Genomic DNA, 22283 nt, shown 5'->3' on the forward strand with positions numbered 1-22283 from the left:
CAGCATCCGCTTTATTTTTCATTCAAATAAACCTAAAGCGAAATAACGACGATGGTAAAACCAAGACATATTTATTATATTCATTACAATAAATTGGGTTGAATTTATTATTATTATTATATTATTATGATGAGCAAACGAGCCTTCCAAGGTGTACACCTGACAGGTGCTCAGGTCGCTGGCTATATTTCAGCGCCTTCCTGCTTCTGTCCACTCCATGATCTTCTTCATTTCTCACATGAGTGCCTTTCTTATCATCCTCTTGACCCTGCCTCAGTGCCCGGCTAAAACGATAAAACGTCCCGATATTGTGTTGGACACGACTACGCGGCCCGCGCGTGGCGATGCCTCCCGGCTATAACTCAGCCGTCGGCGAGGCTGGCCTGCCTTTCCCAGGACCAGGTAGTGCTGGAGGCGGGGTGTCAAGGTGAAGCCCGGATCCCCCCCCCCCCGGCTCGCTGTCAGCGCGGCCACGCTGATGACGGCCGTTGGCTGCCATTGTTTATTTTGGCGGCCTTGACTGACAGGCCGCTGGGAAGGTCACAGCGGGACGCGCTTTGGCAATTGCAACTTGTATTTTGAGGCCGGACTTGGACGTCGCTAAAATTCTGATATAGTGAAGGCGAAAGATGATAGAGCGGGGGAACGCTGTCGTGGTTTTTTTTCTGCTGAAGCTTCTCTCGCTCCATTTTTAGCTTTTCATTTACGTGTGCTTGTTTTATTTCCCCCATTCGCCAAGCAAGCAAGTTTTTCGCCGCCGCGCTCCATCGAACCCGTGTTCTCGCCGCTCGCATCCTTTATTACCTAGCGTCCACCTCTCTGCGGATTTGCCTGTGACCCGCTGACCCGCCAACACCTATAAATATTTATTTGCGTCAGCTTGTCGGTAAAAATAACCGTATTACAAGCCCCGGTGTCCTGGAGCGGCTCCAGGAGAGTCAGCATCGGAGGGAGCCCCGACCGAGCATCACGCACAGCCGACGTGTTTGATGGCTCGACAAGACCGCCGCCGCGTCCTCCGGGTCCCTGAACGCGCGCTGGTGGAAACGGACCGCGGTTTGGCTGTGAAAATAAATCTCCTGTCATGTCTTGGAAATTTGACACGCCGCAGAGAGGATGTTCTTAGGAGCAGCTTTGGATATATTTTGCACTTCTGTCTTAAGGACTGATTTTCTTCTACGGTGTGCAAAAACAAAACAAAACCGTAAGCAATTCTTGAAGCTTTGAAAGAGCTTCTTTCTCTCAATTCCCCCGGCCGGCCCTGGTGTTTTGGTTTTATTATTATTATTTTACGACAAGACTCAAGTTTTGCCCGGCAACTCCCGTCCGACCCCCCAATGCATTAAATGTCCGGCCATCATTTATTTTAATTCAATCCCCCCCCCCCACCGCCAGCCCGGTCGGTCGGTCGGTCGGCTCTGCCGGCGCGCAGATGAAATGGACGGCTAACCTTGTCGGACAAGGACGCGCTCACGCGCACGCCGTCTGCCGTTAGCCGCTGACTTATTCGCCATTCTTGCGGCGTGGAGGAGAGGTCCCGATGATGAAGAGAAATAGTCTGGCATGCAAATTGCCGCCGCTGCCACGTCCAATGAGGAGGCCCGGTCGTAGGCTGTCACCGTAGAAACGGCAGACGGGTCACTCTGGTGATTTATTGGGCAAAGTGAGACCTGACGAGAGCCGGCGCCCGCTTTAATTAGACGTGAGCGAGGTTGAGACCGCTTCAGGTCGAGTGCAACCAAAGTGGACGAGGACCGACTACAGGTGTCTGGTCTCGCTTTTGGCCGCTCAGTGACTCCAATCCACTAGAGGACGGTGTTGTGTTCCGCTACAGGCAGCATCATTTCAGCACATCCAATTGCAAAACAAGATTTATTAATAAGAAAAAAGTCATTGTTTTTAGCAACAAAAGAATCCTTCCTTGTGGTCTTTGCGTGAAACAAGAGCAGAGCAACTTGCATTTCCTCGCTATTATTTTCCCAAAACAATGCGGAATCTTTTTCACCCGCAAAACTGCAAAGTAAGCGCGACCGACGCACCAAGAGAGCCAGCGTCTTCGAATGGCGGTCAAGCCCGCCGGCGTAATGAGCCTTGCGAGGTTGAGGGCTTGCGGAAGGTGACGACCCCCGGGGAGCCGGCCCTCGTTTGTCACGCCAAGGCGCCACGTCACTCGTTCGTCTCGGTTAAACTGTGAGATTGTTCACATGGCCGTCCGACCGTCCGCTACAATAGTGCAGCAACACATGTAGACAGACAATGTGACGATACTCGGGCATATATTCTTTATCCTCTGCAAAGAAAGGCAGGAATCATTGTCGATGACTGCGTGACATTCTTTTTATTTTCATGATTGAAGTTTGCTGCCCCCCCAGTGGCCCTGCACTGAAGTGATCAGGACTGCTTCATTCTCGTTGCTTCTATTCCGATGTGGTTTATGCTGTCCAAAATTCGAGATCGGCCGCCGGACTTTCTTGAGCCTTAGGCAAAGTCTTGTTTTCATCTTTGTGTTCACGTGTTGTGGACGGACGGGCAGGACGTCTTTGGGTCGGAGCGGGCGTACGAGAGCGCCAGGCCGAGATTAGCGCACGGGGGGGGGGGGGGGGGTGTCTCTGGGGTCGCTCTTGTCACTCCATTTCCTAAATTGACAGCGGGAGAAACTATTCCAGCGGAGGTGATAAACGAGGAGCGGGGAGAGGAGTGATAAATGGCGCAGGCCGCCAGAATCAGGCCAGATGAAAGTTGGTGGCGGCTGAAAAATGACTGACAGCTCATTATGTGCACCCAGTAAAAAAAACACACACACTAGTATGCGGGGAAGAAGCTTTCAAGTGGATCTTGTGAAGTCCACCTCACTCGCTTCTCGTCCATTGCTCGACTGGCGTGCAAAATCTCTGAAATTGAGCCATTTTTATGTATGTGCTGGATTGAATAAGTCAACACCCCCCCTGTCTAATGACCTACGAATCAGCTTTATATATTTTCTGTTTAGCGGCTATGTGCTGCTGTTTTGTTTAGCAACAGCGGACCTGCTGATTAGAATTTTTTTCCATCCCGAGTGGTCTATTTGAGTGCGGCGTTTATCTTTGCCTTCTCCATTTGATTTTGCCGATCCTTTGCGACGTACCGCTTGTTCGCCCCCCCGACAAAACCCCCCTGGCCTCGGGGATGCGAGCGAGCGAGCGAGCGAGCGCTCCCCGGGGCTGTCGCTTTCACAGGCAGCCGGAGAGCGAGCGAGCGAGTGAGGGAGCGAGCGAGCGTGATCGCTCGGCGTGCTTGATGTCACTGGAATGGAAATCTGCATAAGTGGGGAGAGGCATTGGGGGACTTTGGGGCCCCGAGAAGTACAAATATTTTAATAACAAACACTTGCTGGCTGGGTTTTTTTTTTTTTGCTGCTGCGGCAGTAGCGGCACCTTGACTTATTATTCTTTCACGGCGGCGCGCAGCCGCCTCCTTTTGACTGCCAGACGTTTTGGCGGCGCCCAAAGTTTTTCTCCTCCGTCCTTTGGAGGAGTGCCGTTAATCAAAAAGTCAAAGTCACCTCAGATCTCGCATTAAAACGGGCCCGTTCGGCTGCGGCTGAAATTGCCCGTGAACCCTCTTTGCCCCACCCGCCACTTATTCAAAATGAGCCCGGGCGGCCATCGGGGGGCTAAAACAACTCCAGCGGCCACAAAAAAAAAAAAGCAATGTCAACTCGTTGGTAAACTTCTTTGGGCATGTGCTAGAAATGGAAACGATGAAGTTGATGACGCGCTCGTGTAGCAAAAAAGGTGTGTGCGTGTGTGTATTGCTACTCTCCTGTATGATCTTATTATCTGTCAGCCAATTTAACAGAGAGGCCTTGCGGGAGTGACAATGGGGATGTTGGGGAGGGAGGGAGGGAGGGAGGGGCAAGAGGCACACACACACTGGCGCTCTTGCTCTAATTCCCGCTGACCTCTGGCGCCTCCCCACAACGGCTGTTTTCGTATTTGATAGAAAGATCGATGCGCTTTCTGCCGGCGTGAAGAATTAAAACAAGAAAAGCCGTCGGTAGCGGTCACTCAGCGACGTCGCCGTGACTAAATGTCCTCTGCCATCCCTCCATGTACGCACCGTGAAATGAGACGGCAGACAAAGCCAAACAAGAATTATTACGAGGAATTTGCTGTGACACGCATGAAAGGCGGCCGCGGCGTGAGCATTTCGGAATCTTAATTGGGAGACCACGTGATAGAAAATAATATCAAACTTTTTTCCCCCCCCTCATCCCAGCTGTGCACGGGCCTTGAACGCATCTGAAAGCGCAACTGTGGGAATGTTCCAAAGGCGGCAAGGTCACACAGTGTCGTCGGTTGGTCGGTCGGTCGGTCGGTCGGGCAGGCTTCCCTCTCTCGACAGTCTTGAGGGCTTTTTTTTCTCAACAGATGTTGGGCACGGCACGCCGACCTTGGGGGGGATCTCAGAGGGCTTCTTCTTCTTCTTCTCTGGCGAACCCGGGGCCATTTTCAATGTGTGTGTGTGCGTGTCGCGGCTTTGTGTGTCATTCAAGCTTGAGTGAAAAGGTAGCAGTGAATCAATCACATGGCCGGCCGCTAAATGAAATTCAATGAGCTGATTGAGTGAGTGATGGATGGATGGATGGATGGATGGATGGATGGATGGATGGATGGATGGATGGATGGATGGATGGATGGATGGATGGATGATCGGCGGACGGCCGTGTTTGCTGCGCCCCGAGGAGAGGCTGCCCACATCTGCCCTCCCAGGATGCCGCGGCCGTGTGTGTGTGTGTCCTTAAGTGCGTGCGTCCATTTGGCCGGCTGTACCGTTACCATCTGGGCACGCCTGGACCGCACGGTGAGCCAGGCCGCTTCTAATCTGCCCACCAAGGTCACCGCTTCGGCAAGGACGAGGCCGGACCACCCCCGTGATACCCGCCATCCATCCGTGTGTGTGTGTGTGTGTGTGTGTGTCATAATAGATAGCAGCTGGCTGGGGTGTACTTGTTCACTTTGCCTGGGGCAGCGGTGTTGGGCCATCTTTCATTCCTTCCTTCCTTCCTTCCTTCCTTCCGTCGACCTAATAATAATGCCCATGCATCCCTTCTCTAGACCAGGACTGGGTCAACTGGAGACCAAGTGCGTAGAGGGTCTTCATACTTAAAGGTTCTACGATAGAGACGCCGCGTCCATCTCGTCCGTCAAAGTTCTTTTTTTTTTTTTTCTTCCCTTTTTCTTCCACCAGGAATCAAGTGAGCGAAACCATTTTAAATGCAAATGACCTAAATAAGATTAGCGAGCTCGGCAGTCTGCTCCCTGTTAATTATCGCACGCAGTAGTCAATTAACAGCACTAACGATGGGACACTTAGCGAGCGTTAACCCAATTTCCCACGGCTAGGGAGAGCGACGACGACAGGCCGGCCGGCCGGGGGGGTCGGGCTAGATCGCGCTGAGATCCCGCTTGGTTAAACGCAAACTGTACGAGTCAAGTGTTAAAACATTGCTAATTTGACTAAAGTATGAAATAGGAGTGCTGCACTTCCAAATTGTGGCTGTGCAAAATGAGCGTGACTCTTTCATTAGCATCAGCAAGATGTGCTAGCGGCTTTCCGCTTAACAGCATTGGCCTCGGCGGCTCCGATTTAACACTTGTCACTAGGCCTTGACTGTGAGAGGCATGGGTGAGTGACAGGTCGCCACCCCGAGCACCTCATTTGCCGCTCGGGGGTGAGCGCGCCATCCATCTTGCGCGGTGAAATGACTGAAAGACAAAAGCTCACTCCGCATCCCGTTAGCTTACGTTTCGTATTGGATGCTAGCGTCTTACGAGCATTTTGAAACGAACCGAGTGACCCGCGCTACCTGGGCCAAAATGCCAAAAGGATTTGCGAGTCGGCCCAGCCCGGCGGCTCTGATTGGACGACGTTGGGAAAAGCCCGACACACCTGTTGAGCAGCTGCCAAGGAGGTGGCAGAAATTCAATGCTGAAGCTCGCTCGCTCGCTCGCCTTCAAAAACGACTTTTTATTTTCTCTTATGATTGAATGGTGACACTTGGCTTACTCCTTCCAGTTCCGCCACTCGCTGGCCAAAGATTTATCCTCCACTTGCGTCTTGATCTCTTTCTCCAAGCCGCCGCGAATCGATAAACACGTCATTTAGCAACTCCGGGGGCAGCTAATCGATGCGCGTAAAAGTGTATGAAATGTGCATTGCAGGCGGCGGAAGCGTGCACGTGGCTAGACGCCGCCGGCCCGCCATTTCTCGCTGTCACTATTGATTGTTCAATCTATCGGCCGGCTCCCTCCGTCTTCCGCGGCTGCTTTTCACTCCATCTTGCTCCCGCAAAGCTGATTGATGGTCTCGAGGGTCGCGCCAGCAGCCGCTGCTTAAAGTAGCGCCCGCGCTAAAACAGTCAGCGCTTGAAGAAGTTTTTTTTTTTTTTTCTCGTCGCTGTGAGAGGGAGAGGATTTTCGCGAAGCGGACAAACGGCCGGACGCACGCTGTGTTGGGATTTCCGAGTCTTTTTGTTTCAACTCAAATGGTAGAAACTTTTTGAATGTGTGCACTTCTAGTTCTTTCCTTTTGATTTTTCAAATATAATTTTGGGGGGGCTGCGTTTGCAGCGGCCACCCACCATGAAGGCGATTGTGTGCCATTAGAATAACAAATGAGTCCTGGCGGAGTCACCCACATGCATGTAAATTAATAGCGTCACGGCGGAATTCATCATTCGGCGAATTGAAAAGCGGGCGGGGGGGGGGGGCCTCAGATTTTGCCGGGGCGCTCGCTCCGTGGCAGTCATTTATTGCCGGGCCTGTCTGCACGTCCTTCACCCTCACGTGCGACATCGCCGCCATATTTGTATTTGCCGTTTGGGAAGCCACTTTGTTTATACAGCACTTAAAAAAACAAAACAAACAATACTTGCGCTGGACATATGTAAAAGAAGAGGAGCATGACAAATGACTCAACGGTTAGCATGGTGCAGAAATGTAGGCTAACGTTGGACGCCAGACGTGTTTAACGCAGCGTGAAAAGCTGACTCCCAAACTTTCTCCTGATTTGAGGCTAGGGTAGGGTTAATTTTTTGGGGGGTTTAAAATGACTTTTTCCCCCCTTCCTGGCCATTCCATTCCATTCCATTCCAATGTACCCAGCCAACATAAGGTGCAAAAGATTTGCATTTCATTTCCCTGCGCATATTTTTAATCATGTCCCGCCCGGCTGGCGCTCTTGTTTGAGTGGCGCTGACTTCATATTGAGCGAGCGGCTAAGTGATGACTGTCGCTGACGGATTGTCATCCGGCCGTCCCCCTTTTTTTTTTTTTTCTTCTCTCTCTCCTCCATTCCTTCCCCGAGTGGACGTGAGGGCTCAGCAAGCGCTACAAGACAAATAACACCCGGGCGGGCCGGGGCCATCAGTCCATCCCGCGAGGAGGCTTCAAAATAATTATTTTGCAGCGCTAAAACCCTTTCAGACGGCCTGCAGCAACACATCACATGTAGACAGACAATATACGATATTAACTATCGTTAATATAAATATTTTGGAGTGCTATTTTGTCCTTAAAGCATTTCTGTTTGTTTTTTTTCTCAGAGCGCTCCGTTTATTTGCATTTTCTGTTTCTCTCTATACAACGGTGCGTTTTAATCAAATTGTCTAGGTGACCCCAAACTTTTTTTCCCCTCCAAGAGGAGAATTTTATTGTTGTGAAAGGGAAAAAAAATATTTTTGTGGAAGTTGATACGGTGAGAAATCTCACTGGTGTCTCCAAGTTTGTTTCTTATCCGGAGAAATCCCAGAAGGGGAACAAACAAAAGCAAATCTTTGTTTGAATAAAAATTGGCTCTCAAATTTTCCTGAAAACAATTTTATTTTCAAGCTATATCGCAGCGCTCTACCTCACTCCCAAATGTTTTTTTTTTTTCTTTTTTGGGGGTGTGTGTGTGCGTGGCTTAGCTATGACCTACTTTAAAGTGTGCTATTTGAATATGAAAAAGGGCGGCAGTCGGGGGAGCCCAGGGGATGGCAACACCGGCTTCCTCTAAAATGTTAATGCTTGGGCTAATTGATGGTATGTTCTTTGTCAGCTCCCACTTTTTGTGCCACCTTCTCATCGACGCCAGCGCCGGCGCAAGCTAGCAAAGCTTTCAGATGATTTGAGCGCACCGAAGGGGGCCGCCGCCGCCGCCACGGCGCATTTGCTTCCGCTTTCAAGACAAGTTAGCGCCGGGGCGCGCACTGCGCCGCCACATTTTTGTATTTCAAAAAGGGAATAATTGCCCAGGGCGGCGGCAGGGGGAGCGTGGCCGCGGGTTTCCCCGAGAGTGTCGCTGTGAAGTCGACGCGTCGATGCGGCGCCACCGCGGCGGCCGTTTACCAAAGATCGTTTCTTTTCTTTTTTTTTTTTCTCAAACGGCCTTCAAAAGGAGCGCTAACGTGAGCTCATTGAGGCAAAACGGCTGATTTAAGTTAAATTGCGAGTGACGTGTCGCTCCGAGTCCCAAAATGGTGGCGACCTGTTGGCGCCACTTTGCGCCGTTGCTCTCAAACGCCTTCAGGAGGCCTCTGGTAAACACAATGAGGGCATCAATGAAAGATGAGGACAAACTGTCCATCCGTCTGTCTTCGGTTTTTTTTTCCTCCTAAAGCCAAGGCCAGCAAAAAGCGTCAAAGTAGTTTTGTATGGGCCTGCTGTGTCATTGTGGTGCCGGGCCGGGCCGGGCTAAATTGCCAATAGTGTTTTCTTTGCTTTGCTAATTATTAATTAGCCAGCTCCATGCATATGTGTTTATTCCTAATTGCATTTGATGGATGAGTGGCAGCTCTGACACCTCATTAGAGCAGATTAATGGAACGACACAATATTTATGTGCGGCGCAATGACCAGTTATCCCGCCCGCCATCTATCAGCGGAATGATCTCGCTGATTGAAAACCGCTGGTCCGTGTAATCCTAATTATTTGGAATTAGAAGGGAATTTATAGCTTCTCGCGCCGTTTTCCGCCGTGACGGCAAATTGGAAACATTAAATGCATAACGAGGGGGAAAATGAGGGGAAGACAATCACGGAATTAATGTGGATGACTGTCGGGGAAAAAGACGGATGGGGGGGGGGGCCGTCCAACCGACAGGTGTGCCAGCCATTTGCTATTGATGACTTTGATCCAGATGAATGCCTTGCGTGGATTTGTCTATTTCCCCAAAATGTTCAGGCCTGGATTCTTCCCATTTCCATTTTCTTCTTTGGAAAATGTTATCTGAATGTGTCTTTTCTTTTTTTCGGGTCTTTTCCTGCAGTTGTTTGTGTGGAGAATGCCCAGAGGATTTTCCTCATTGAACTGGCATATCCCATCTTGCTCCGCCGCCAAATATTCCCAACCTCATATTTGCTCTTTTTTTATTTTCTTTATTTATTTACAATGATTGTTATTTTGGAGGAAAAAAAAAAAGTTTGAGCGCTCGCTCCAAGAGCATTAGCAAGTGAACTCGCTATAACCCTCCTCCAACTCCGGCAAAGCTTTTTGCCCTCGTGGGACGAGCGCGCGCTAAAATCCGCCGCTTGAGCTCACAGAGAAGCAACCAGGCCCAGAAGAGTCGGTCGGGCTTTTGCTAGCCTACAATAGCGCAAAAGCCTGCAGGAACAGGAACGGCCTCCTTTCCCAGGTACTGAGAACTTCCTAAGGCCCACCATTTCTGACTTTGTGTTTGACTCCCAACTTTTTTAACACCATTAGCCACCGCCTAACTCCCTCCCTCCCTCGATTGAGCCGAGCCGTCGGAGTTTTGTTGACAATCGTAGCCTCTGTCCCGATGTTAGCGTAGCGAGCTACGTCCGGGATCACGGCGCAGAGTCGCTCTTGGAAGCGCGCGGCCACTTTGGCAATCTGCTGACCGAATTGGACGAGCAGCCCGGAGAGCAAAGGTGTTCCTCGAAGCCGTCCTCCGATGTCACTGTCCACTTAAAAATAGCGCAAGCGGGCAAGCGGGGAGGAGGTTTAATCCCCCCCTCGCCCCCGAATGGAGCGCAAGGCCGACATTTAGCCGCAACAACGGTTGGAATACAAGATTACGGCGGGCCCCTCCTCGCGGCACCCGTTTATTTTTATCCCCTTAAAGGCTGCCAAAATTAGCCCGGCCAAAAACGCTGAGCGTGAAATATGAACGGTTCCCGCCGCTTCTGGTACGTAAGCAGTCTGCCTGCGCTGCGCGCATGACGGAGGAGCAATGGGACTGCTGCGCTTGCGATACGCCGACAGGGGTCGGTCGACCTGCTCGTCACGCTCACGTTTGACCCTGTCCGTCAATTTTTCCTTCAAACTCAGACGGAGGGAAGGAGAATGCCATCTGGGTGTCCTTGTTCATCTTCTCCGGAGTTTGCGAGCTTAGGTGTCATTGCTAGCTTCCAAAGAGAAACGTGCACGTCCTTTTCCGTCTTTCATGGCGGGATCGGGACGAGATGAGAGGAACCTTTTCCCCCATTTAAGTGCCGCAAAGTTTTGTACTCGCGAGTGGAGCTGATCATTGAAGAGCTCCTGGTAGCCCGCGGGCTAATTGTGGAATTGTGGCGCCCATTCACACTTTCATCTTCTACTTTTTTCATCCAACTTTGGCCGTGCGTCTTCCCGTTGCATTGGACCGTGACAAATGATATACACTCGGGCTCATGTTGAAGGTGGGAATGAATTTGAGATGAAGGTATCGATCGGCTTTATGAAGCACAATGTCACGGCTGCGCTTTCCGTTTCGAGATGACAATTGCCATGGTGTCATGGAGACATCTCCAGTGTAATCCCCCAAAATGTTTTTGTAACGTTTGACACCCTTTTTTTGCCATATTGATCAGCCCACTTTTGCTGACCTTCGTCGGCCTCGAGCCAAAGGGCAAAGTCGACGACGCTCTTCTCAAAAGACGTTTTTGCCGTCCAATTTCATAAAAACAGCAGCAGTTTCTCACCCAAAATGCAGAGAAAAGGCAATTAGTGCCTTTGGATCCCAAGCAGGCCAGGCCGGTGAGCCGCTTAGCGTTTGCAAATCTGTTTGGCTTCAATACAGACGTAATGATTGGATTAGTCTTTCTTGCTTTGGCCATGGCTCAATAGATTTCCTGTCAGATGCCACAAAGAAAAAAAAACAAAAACAAATCCATGAAATGAGCGGAACCAGCGTTGTTGTCCTCTTGAAAATGACCCGAAATGTCACATTTCCGCTGCGGTGATGGAGCCATCATACTACTTGTCAGTTTTTCTTCTTTTCATTAGAAATATCAGCATATCGCCTCTATTGATTACGTCTGGATGTCTTAATCAGATCAGCAGAACGTCCCACCGCCGGAAAGTACATTCATGCCAAAATATTGATCAGGAATTTAATTGAATGCGCCGCTCAGTTTATTAATCGGCCCCCTGCTTGTCTTTCTTTCTTTTGGCCTCCCGTGACGCTCATCCAAAGTGACAGCTAAAGAAAATGTAGAATTTGTGTTAGTTTAAAAAAAAGAATAATAAGGAGGTTGCTTGGTCCCTGAGGCTTCGGAGCTTTGATCGCTAACGAGCGCATGATGGCTTTTGTATTGATCGCAGGGGGGGGGAAATGTGGGTTGATGGTGAATTGGACAAAATACTGTATAATATATATATATATATATTTTCTTTTTTTTCCCACCCCCTGCTTACCTAGCAGTGTGATTGGGGGGCCGGTGTGGGAAGCAGCTGCGGCTGCTTCAAAAGCAAAGCCGGATGCGATGAAAGCGCAACAGGAACCCTTTAGCCAGGCGGAAGCCGGCGTTGAGCCCGTAAAGCGCCGTAAACAGTCCGTTTCCATCAGACGTGCCTCTCGCTCGCTCGTTCCGCAATATCGGGTCTCTCACACAACTGGTGTTCCACTCCAGTCATGTAGGGGGCAGTCTCATGCCAATTAGAACACCCCATGTTTACATACGCACCTCCATGACATCTTGAAATAGGATGTAAAGAATTGTTTTGCTTTATTCTTTGTGTTGCACGTTGTGGTGTGTGCACCTTGGCCACCAGGGGGCAGTATAATAAAGACATAACGTATCAATTGGAAGTCGCAGCACCTCCGTAAAGTCACCGAGGATAAAGAATATATCCCTATGAGCGAGTTGTCCTATCGTGCTTTTCGTTTGACGGCAAGAGATTGTTTTCGTCCAAAGAATGTAAAATAAAAATCTCACAGGAATGAAGACCAAAAATGTGTGTCTGGAACGATTGGACCGCCTTTCTCATTGGCCCGCCCTGGACCAGCCGCTGCAGAGTGTGATCCAATCAGGGCTGCGCCGTCCTCAGCCAAGCACGCCCCTCGGCGCTTAAAGCACCCCCGCGTCAGCAATGGAGACTCGCTCTCGCTCTCTCGCTCTGTCTCATTGCAGCTGCGTGGCTTCGTTCCTCCGCCTCTTCATCCCTCGCTTCTCGCGCTCATCTTCCCCCCCGAGTAGCCTTGGAGGAGTTTGTCGCGGGGAGGGAGCTGAACATCCCGGCGACATCCTGACATGATGCAGAGACTTGGGAACTGATCTTCTTTTTGGAAGGGGGGGGGGGGGGCGTGTGTGTGTTTTTTTTTTCTTTTTTTAGTCCTGGTCCTCCTGCAACATCAGGAATGCTTCACGCGGACTGATGGACGTTTCTGAAGTGTGCATCCCCGACCCGCTCTGCTACCATAACCAGTAGGTGCATCTTTGACTTGACGGCTAAACTCTTGAGCAAATAAGTGCGTTGCGGGACGGCTCGCTGCGCTGGAGGCTGCGCACGTGTCCGTCCTGCTCTGTTCCAGCTGGAAAGAAGAGTAGGAGCTCCAACAATAATGTTTGTCCCTTTAATGAGCCAAAAGCCTCAAAACAATGACTGCAATTCTGGCAAACATTAAATGTCATCCTTAAAAAAAAGATACAAATTTATACTTTATACTCTATCGATGTATATATATATATATATGTCTGTTCGTAAATACACTATATGTAAGTATTTATAGTGTATTTATAGTATATGTTACCAAAATATATAGCCCAAAAACACATTTGTACAACTTTTTTAATGGAGCTAAAAATAGGTCAATTGTCTTCATTTTAATAAGGAATCGGTTCACTTAAGATTTTGTTCTGGTTTTATTCATAACTTGTCGTTGCCCGTCCCGAGGCAGCAAAATGCCAAAGTGCTCGAGCGGAAATAAAATGCAGCACGAGCTGCCCGATGCGCTCGATACGCCGCGCCGCGCCACACCACGCCGGGTGTCCGTTTCAGCCGGGACAGGAAGTGGACGCCAACATCCAATGAAACTTGAATTGCAGTCCGACGTTGGCGTCTTTTGGCCAAAGAGCATTGGGAAGATGGCCAACAAAAAACAAAGCGTCAAAATTCTGCTCCAAAATTGGCCCCTGACAACATTTTCATTCTCGAGTGCAAATTTCATTTTTCAGTCCAATGTAAACATTTTGATGGTTCCATTTTTTATGCGCAGACAGAAATTGAAAACATCAGTCCCTCGTGTTTTGTAAATGCAAAACCTGTCAAACTTTTCTTTTATGATAATGATGCTGCAAAATCCTGCGTCCTTTTTTTCTACAAAAAAGATGGCTGTCATCTTAAACATTTCCAGAATCTTTTGCAGCACACAAGAAGTATATCTAAAAAAAAAAAAAAAAACATCTCCACATCATTTGAAACGACAGCAAAATGTTCTTTTCTAATTTTAATTTACAATAAAAAGGAAGCGGCTCACCTCCGTTTGCTGCTCAGTCACTTTTGTTTTGTTGATCAGCAAGCATTTTTTGCAAAGACGTGCCACTTTGGGTGTCTTTCTTTCTTTCTTTTTGCTCCAAATTCAAAAAGTAGCTCGTCATCACTTTTGAATAATATATCTATTTCATTTCTGCCTCCGTAGGGACCCCTCAGCGCAAAAACACACACGCACACGCGCGCACACACACGGCCGCTGAGGGATCCAGCACATGTGCTAGCACACTGAGCTGCTTTCTAATTTTAGCGGCTCCCTCCTCGTCTTGTGTATTGTTGCGCGCACACTGAGAATTCAAATTTGGATTTGCCAACTTATGTTTTGCAGATTTTTGCACAGCATCAGTCACACCTAAAAGTGTCATGTGCAATTTCATTGCAAAGATTTGGAAATAAAATCTCTCCTGTTGCATCCGACCTTCAACGCGACGGCCGGATACGTTTGCCTAATTGATCGCCCTCAAACAGGAAGCGCATCGTCATGTTGGATCGTGTGTGTGTGTGTGTGTGTGTCGGGGTCACGACTTGATTCCTCCACGTCGTTGAAATTGTGTCTACGGCGCTAATAATGTTAGCTTGACGCAAAGTTGGAGAGCAAGAAGGATTCTGACGCAGTACTCGAGTAACAGTACACGCATTCGCACGGTTTTGGTCGAGCTAGCTAGCGACGTGGTTCTTTGAATATCGAAGTCAACGCATTTGCCGCAAATCATTCTTGTCATTGACAGAAAATAATCCATCAAATCATATTAAGAATTAAGAAGCAAGTTAAGTGTCGGCACCTTCAAAATGGTATTTTTACATTGTATGCGGAAATAATAATGATAACAACTCTCCAGTCCAAATAATGCAACTTTATTTTTCTCCTCTGAGGAATTTCTTTCTGAGCAGACGTTTGAAGGTTAAGCTTCCGGCCGGTAATTGAAATGCAAAATAAGACGAGAGCGGATCGATGGCCATCTCTGTTTATTTATGAAATCAATATGCTAACTGTCCCTCACCATTGCGCCCCTCCAATGACAGCTTAAGCCTGCTTCATTCTGGCCGGGCCGGGCCAGGTGAGGCGAGGCGAGCGCTGTGTTTGACTTTGCGGGGAGAGCAATTCTCTGGAGGTGGGCGCCGCCAACGTAGTAGATGTCACCCCGCAGGTGTCGAGACGTCATCCATGTGGCAAATCTATGCGTGCCCCTCGCCTGCTGTCGTGACATCGTGTGTGTTTGCAAATATGTATTTGAAGGTTATTATTATACGGTATCGGTTTTATCAATGTGAGTATTTTTGCCTCCAGGCTGCTGAGTAGAATGCCCTCGGAGGAGCGCCACCTGTCCTCCAGTTGCGGTTCTTACGTGAAAACGGAGCCATCCAGCCCGTCGTCGTCTCTGGTGGACACGGGCAGCCGCCACAGTCCCAGCGGTAACTCGGACGCCAGCGGCGGCTACGTCAACGCGGGGCGGGGTTGCCACCTTCTGGACTCGCCGCCCATGTTCAACCCGGGTGTGCACGGCATGGGGGTCGGGGGCGCAGCCTGTCTGCGGCGCTACGACGACTGCTCCGGAGGCCTGGCGGACGAGTCGGCCATCAAGTGCGAGTACATGCTCAACGCCATCCCCAAGCGGCTGTGCCTGGTGTGCGGCGACGTGGCCTCGGGCTACCACTACGGCGTGGCCTCCTGCGAGGCCTGCAAAGCCTTCTTCAAAAGGACCATACAAGGTAGCGGCCAGACCCGTACACCTTCTTCTTCTTTCTCATCCTCCTCATCGTCACCTCTGGACCTAATACGGCCGCCGTTCGGCCGCGGGTCGAGCGCTCGATAACAATCGTTGTCGGGCGACTGTAATTAAGAAGCTGCCGTTTGAGCGTGGGAAGGGACCAATTAGGTCCGCCGCTGTGGCCGTGTTGTCGGAGGTCCAGGCGTCCTCCAAATAAAAAAGGGGACGCCGGTCGCTCACTGAAAGGAGACGGCGGCACTTTAATGGAATGGTAATCAGGGATGGCGGGGCGGGGCCGGGCAAGGCGGGGGTCCCGGCCTCGCTAAAAGAGGGGGACAAGGAGAGGTCTGGCCTGAGTGGGGACGAGCGAGCGAGTGAGCGAACACGTGGCTAGTAGCGTGGCATCATAATATATCAACATTTAGAGGGGAAAAATAAGCTCCAAATGTCCTCTGAGGAAAGAAAGGTGGACGGACGCAAGAGCTGATTAACTAAGAGGCCACCGCGACAACCTCGTGCTTTTAGAGACACACATGCACGCACACCCAAATGTTTTCTTTCATAACGGTAAAATGATTGAGGCAATGTGACCTCCCTTTTCCAAACGGATGAGCGTCTGCCGTGTTGTTGCAAGTGCTTGACGTAAAGTGGTGACTGTGGGATGAGTAAACTGGGGCGGCGAGGGAAGGGGAGTGGAGGGGGGCGCCACTTAAGTCTGTGTGCGCGTGTGCACAATGTGGCGCTAATGACCAATGTCCACCTTTTGCTTTGCAGGCAATATCGAGTACAGCTGCCCGGCCACCAACGAGTGCGAGATCACCAAACGGAGACGCAAGTCGTGCCAAGCGTGTCGCTTCATGAAGTGTCTCAAAGTGGGCATGTTGAAGGAAGGTCAGTTTGTGACATCATCATCCCGTCATCTCGCACGGCAGGCAGGCTGTTCCCCTCGGAAGTCCGACCGTCCCAATCCCCCCCCCCCCCCCCCCCCCACGCTGTCTGTCTTTGCTGCCGTATCGATCCACTAAATGCTTTCTGAACGTCCGACCTCACTTGTTCTCCTCCACCGGGAGAAGCCTGCCCCCGTTTTGCATGTTGACAAAGAATTTTTGTCGTCTGGCCCAACAACAGCGATTTGGATGAAAATGGTGCAGCAGCACATCGGGCAGTATAGCAATACTCACAGGTGTCTCCCCGCCAGTGCGTTCTTTGGAGCGCCGCCGTGGACGTCAACGCTTGCACTTGCCGCCTAATTAAATCTCCACGCAGGTTCCAAAGAACAAGGAGTCTATTTGCCAGCCAGCCTTATTGATCACTGGAAGGCGTACGATTGCAACGGTGTGTGTGTGTGTGTGGGGGGGGGGGCGGGGGATTTAGCTTCAATCTGCCAGGCATAAAATGATGTCAGTGTGTTTGCTGGGAACAAGAAGCTCCCCCGCGGGCGCGCAGCGTAATTAGGTTAGTGGATAGTCGGTGTCAGGAAATTGAAAGAGCATCCTAATCGCCTTCCTTTTGTGTTCCGGGGGAATCAAGAAGGAATTTAGACGAGTTGCTGGGAAATCTCGCAGCACTCCATTCCACTTGACCGTCTTTAAAGTCTGTTTGCTCCCCCAACAGCGCCGCCGCCGCCACCTGCATGCTCAAACATCCTCAAATAAAATCAGAAGGGGCGCCGAAGCACTTGCTCAAAACAAGTTGAAATGTCTTTGTTCCGCAGGCGTCCGCTTGGACCGGGTGAGAGGGGGCCGGCAGAAATACAAACGGAGAATGGACGCCGAGAACGGCGGCTACCTCACCATCCCGCCCCCGGCCAAAAAGCCCCGTAAGTTGCAACTTGATTTTATTCCCTTTGATTGATCGTCAAGCCTCGCTAATCATCGATTGCAATGTCGCGATAGCTTGCGAAAGGCCATAGACAGGCTCACCATATCGACCGTTTTCTGTGTGGTCAGTGACAAAGATCGTGTCGCATCTGTTGGTGGTGGAGCCCGAGAAAATCTACGCCATGCCCGACCCCAGCGTGCCCGACGGCGACATCAAGGCCTTGACCACCTTGTGCGACCTGGCCGATCGCGAGCTTGTGGTCATCATCGGCTGGGCCAAGCATATCCCAGGTAGGAACAAAATGAGACGTCATTATCATCTGCTGCTCATGAGCACCTCGGGGAAAAGCCAGTCCCATATTCTCAAATCTAATCAATACGGAGCAGCCCGCGCTCGTCGCCGACCCGTTGAGTAAGACGAGCGTCAACGGAGGCAGATGCTTCGCTGGGAGAGGAAAGGCGGCAGATGCCGCTCATTGATCTGACAAATCGGCTCATTGGCCGCTTTGCTCAATGCTTTTGTCATCCTTCCAAACGGCGTCGCTGCTCCATGTCCGCCGCGCTTCGGTGGAGATAAACTATCAAATCAACAGCAATTTAAGCAACAAAATATGAAATCGATATTGAATAAATTGCGTTTGTCTCGGGCCCCTCCCCTCCCCTCTCGTCTCATGATTGCCTCTGTCGTTTTATTAGGCCCATTAGGGCTCTTCGGGGGCCTGTAATGATAGAAAATGAATCGAGAGTGAACCCATGGCGGTTTTAGCCGAGCTGGCCGACTCGGGGCTTCATTGTGCCCGATAGACGTTCAATTACTCGTCCCCCGTTTGGACGTTGGCTCGTGCGTCACACGAGCTGGCTCTCCAGACCCCCCCCCGCTTTGCTTCAATTCCAACGACGGCGATTAAAAAAAACAACGTGCTGCTTCTGAGTCTGTTGCGCATCTTTTTTGTTTTGTTTTGTTTTGTTTGAGTGAAGTCACTTGAGCTTCCCGCGCGTCGATGGCGTGTGATTGCGCTAAATACTCACTAAGCCTTTTGTTTCCCCGCAAAACTGCCTTCAAGCGTTTGAATTCCTGAGGCAGCCTGCGCTACAGTATTTACATCAGCCCTCCCCCGTACGGCCGTGTAGCGGATGTCCTCCATCAGCTGTCAGTTTGTCAGATGTGAAGCCAGGATCGATGGCCCTTTGGCGTTTGCTGGACTGATTACAATCTGCTAATCAATGCCCCAAACACACACACACACACACCCACACCCCACCTACCCAAGTGCTCATTCTTCTTCTCTGTTTGCCTGATAAGAAGCACGGCGGCGGGCCTCCTATTTAGGCGACAATCAGCCGTCCAATCAGGCTGCTGCTCACCATACGGGAGTGAAGGCTATTGTGGTGGTGCTTCAGGTGCTTTTTTTTCCATGGCAAGGTGGCTCTCGACGGATTGATTAGAAAATGAGCTCAGCCGTCCGTCCGTCCGTCATGGTGGGATGATTGAATGTCAAATTTTGAACAGGGGATTTGTCATCTTTTTTGCCTCCAGGCTTCTCTAGCCTGTCGCTGGGCGATCAGATGAGCCTCCTGCAGAGCGCCTGGATGGAGATCCTGGTGCTGAGCATCGTCTTCCGCTCGCTGGCCTGCGACGAGGAGCTGGTCTACGCCGAGGACTACGCGGTGGACGAGGAACGGGCCAGGAGCTCGGGCCTGCTGGACCTGCACGTGGCCATCCTGCCCCTGGTGCGGCGCTTCAAGAAGCTGCGCGTGGACAAGGAGGAGTTTGTCACGCTCAAGGCCATCGCGCTGGCCAACTCGGGTCAGTTCACCTTTTCCTGTGACCGTAGAACGGCCGGCCGTACATTGGTGATCCTCTGTGCAAAACCACAAATTCGTGCTAGTTCATGACATCTACTTTATTTTATATCTACGCAAGCTATCTGCCCTCCAATCCAATCCGAGTAGGCGTCCAATTAAAGCAAAGAAAGAAAGCAAATCAACCGAAGTTGTCTCCGGTGTGGCCACGCTGAAGGGTGACGAGATAAGGCGGGACAAAAAGCTGGAGAGGGAAGGGCCGCCTTTTCATTTCCCGCCCGCTGGCTGTCCGTGTGTTCGTCCGTCTCCATAACAGGAGCTGTCACAGCCCGCCCCAGATATGTTTAGCATTTCATTAGGAAAACAGGGGCTGTCAATAAAATGCGTTAAGTGGAGCAGAATGGCCAGACGCCGCTGCCGCCGCCACCGCTCGTATTGACACTTTGCTTTTCACTCGGCACGGCCGCCCATCGATTGTGACGCCGCGGCACCAACCTTTTCTCCCGCCTGACTGAGGGACACAAAAAAGTGCTGAGCCCGCAGCTTTATTTGTGGCACGATGGCAATCGCCCTCTGCGCTTTTTCTAGGTGAGCATTTGAGCCGTTGCTATTTGTTGTCCCGTGTGGGGGAAGCGCTGGGAAGCGCTGGGAAGCGCTGGGAAGCGCTGGGAAGCGCTGGGAACGGGAGACGTGTGAGAACTGAAGCCAGAGTTCGGGCCGGAGGGGCGGCGTTCAAACGAGCCGCCGCCGTAAAGCTCCGAGAGGCTTTTCGGGTGGGCGTTTGTGTGTGCGACAGCTGTGGAAATTCTCAGCCATTGATTTTGTAATTAGCCGCATATCGACGGCGGCGGGCTGCTGACGGATTACTCTGAAATTGTTTCTTGCAAGTGGCCTTTGCATCGGGCACGCGCATGACGCGACGCCTTGCATGTGCACAGCCCAGTTAATTTCCCAAGATAGAAACGCAATTTACACCAAAGGCACGCGAGTGGACTTCATCAGTCACTTCGGATCACAATTAGCCTTTTTCTTAGCCCTCGTGTCGTTTCCTGTCCATGTTTTTCCGCTATTTACGTGCTTCATTCCATCTGCCGCGCTGGTGTCTTTTTTATTTGAACGTCCACCACAAACGGAAGCGCTAAGGTAAGGTAAGGGGGAGCCAGCCCACGGACCCATCATTCAGCGCAAGCACAATGCCGCTGCCGAATTCATTAGCAAACACTCGGGACCGGATACGCTCCGTATTGGCCCAAGAAATGAATCTTGCCGCTGGTCCCGAGAGAGCGGGCCCGTCTGTCCTCGCACAGGCTTTTATTTAAGGAGCCTCGTTAGCCGCTAACAAGTCAAAGTGGAGACAAATCTTCCAAAGTGTACGCTTGGATGTGTAAACCCCGTCCGTGTCCCCCGCCCTCCCTCCCTCCCTCCCTCCAGACTCCATGCACATCGAGAACCTGGAGGCCGTGCAGAGGCTGCAGGATTCCCTCCACGAGGCCCTGCAGGACTTTGAGGGCTGCCAGCACCCGGAGGACCCCCGGCGGGCGGGCAAGCTGCTCATGACGCTGCCCCTCCTGCGGCAGACGGCCACCAAGGCCGTGCAGCACTTCTACAGCGTCAAGATGCAGGGCAAGGTGCCCATGCACAAACTCTTCCTGGAAATGCTGGAGGCAAAGGCTTGACAGCGGGCGGTGCGGGGCCGGGCCGGGCCAGGCGGGGCCTACGCCTTTGACGGACAGCTGCCCGCAGGTGGCGGAACAGCGCATGACTATATTGTGCCAACGGGAAAAAGCTTGACGAGCGAATATCAACACGGTGCGGGATTATTACGATTCATCTATGTGTAAAAATTGTACAGAAACGAGGCAAGTGCGGTCTTGCTAGCATCTCAAGCTTCACCTTCAAAGCTGCCCTCAAAATGTCCTGACCATGCAGCTGCGGAGCCATTTTGTCTTTCGGTTCTTTGCTTTTCCATTTTGTCTGGGTGGCAATTGCGCTGCGGCACCGCCACGTGATTGCTTGACGGACTGATTCCTTTGGGAAAGGTTTCCCTTTTTTTGTCCTATTCCAAAAGGAAGTCCGCCACTTCAATTCTACACACGGCACTCCGCAACGACACAGCGAGCAAAAGTACACTTTTAGACAAAGTCAACTGCTTTACTAAAGTCAAAGAAAAAAAAATTTGCGTGTAATTGTGTGAGTTTTTATTTTATTTTTAATATTCAAAACAAAATGGTGTCATTGTGCAGTGTTGTGTGTAGAATTTTGAAGACATTTTTGGGGGGAATTTTGGTTGGAACCCAGAATGTGCAATAATGTACCGTGTCAAACCAAACTTTTTTTTTTTTTTTTTCCCCCATCCAATCTACTGATACCCTGTTTAATGTGACCAGATAGCTCTGCAATAAACACGCCTTCCGTGTTCTGATGTCATCGCAAATATTCTTCCTCGCAGCCTTTGTTTTACGGACGCAGAAAACAGCCATTAGCATTTCCCGCCTTTGCCGCCACCGACAGAAATAAAACACCGTCCCCGAGGTGGAGCCCGTGCCCACTTTAATTGCTCCATTTCTGTTGAGGATTTCAGCCCGAGCGACAATTAGAATTAATTGGATGTCGAAGAAGAAGCTTTTTTGGCGGGAAGGGGCGGCACTTTTTTTTATTTGCTTCCGTCGGTTGGGAAAACGTTATCTGACACCAGGGCTCGCTTTACCTTGTTCATTAGCGCTACGACGCCTCGGTGTGGAAAAAAAAAAAAATCCTCTTTTGAAAAATATCGCAGCTTGTATTCTCAAACACAAGTGTCCTAAAAATAATAATAATAATAAATGACTTTATTTGTTTTCATTGTGGTCACTACGCGGTGGCTGACCAATTGATATTTTTTTGCTGGAAGCGAGTCCCCCCTGGGAATGGCTGGCACAGAAATCAGGTGACATCATACGTACACGCTGTATTCACAAAAAAGAATGTACCGACATGAACTAAGTGGTTGGTTTTCTCGCAGGGGAGAAAGCTGCGGGGCGACCGTCTCATTTGTGGCCTTCTCCTCCACACGCTGCTTTCCATAAAACACGGACGGACGCGCCTCCTCGGCGAAGCAAGGTTCGTGTGTCCATAAGCTTTCAAACATTTCTTCCACATGTTAGAAAAACTTATCATAGCACACTTGCAAATCTATTGGAATTTGCTGGCCTCCCTCCGTGTGCGTGTGTGTGTG

General features: G+C 50.6%; 2 protein-coding genes across 3 annotated transcripts in view; both read left to right on the forward strand.

The window, feature by feature from the left end:
• The window catches only part of flvcr2b (FLVCR choline and putative heme transporter 2b), a 27142-nt gene extending 14549 nt beyond the window's left edge, over positions 1-12593 (forward strand). The window contains exon 9 of one of the 2 annotated variants that reach the window (XM_068649253.1): positions 12378-12593. In XM_068649253.1, the coding sequence (XP_068505354.1) occupies positions 12378-12496 (119 nt within the window). In that variant the 3' untranslated portion in view covers positions 12497-12593. The other variant, XM_068649252.1, reaches the window with a different exon arrangement.
• esrrgb (estrogen-related receptor gamma b) lies at positions 12537-21491 on the forward strand. Its single transcript, XM_049757367.2, has 7 exons — positions 12537-12671; positions 15026-15447; positions 16221-16337; positions 17161-17265; positions 17396-17557; positions 18804-19073; positions 20501-21491. Exons 1-7 carry the CDS (start codon positions 12622-12624, stop codon positions 20743-20745), a joined length of 1371 nt encoding a protein of 456 aa, XP_049613324.1. The 5' UTR covers positions 12537-12621; the 3' UTR covers positions 20746-21491.
• The last annotated feature ends 792 nt before the right edge of the window (positions 21492-22283 follow it).

Source organism: Syngnathus scovelli, chromosome 20 (genome assembly GCF_024217435.2).
Source record: "Syngnathus scovelli strain Florida chromosome 20, RoL_Ssco_1.2, whole genome shotgun sequence".
Classification (NCBI taxonomy): Eukaryota; Metazoa; Chordata; class Actinopteri; order Syngnathiformes; family Syngnathidae; genus Syngnathus; species Syngnathus scovelli.

Coding starts and splice junctions, on each gene's coding strand:
- esrrgb (XM_049757367.2), top strand. CDS start 12,622: ATGGACGTTTCTGAAGTGTGCATCCCCGACCCGCTCTGCTACCATAAC. Junction 15,448..16,220: donor CTTCAAAAGGACCATACAAG/GTAGCGGCCAGA, acceptor TTTGCTTTGCAG/GCAATATCGAGTACAGCTGC. Junction 17,266..17,395: donor GCCCCCGGCCAAAAAGCCCC/GTAAGTTGCAAC, acceptor CTGTGTGGTCAG/TGACAAAGATCGTGTCGCAT.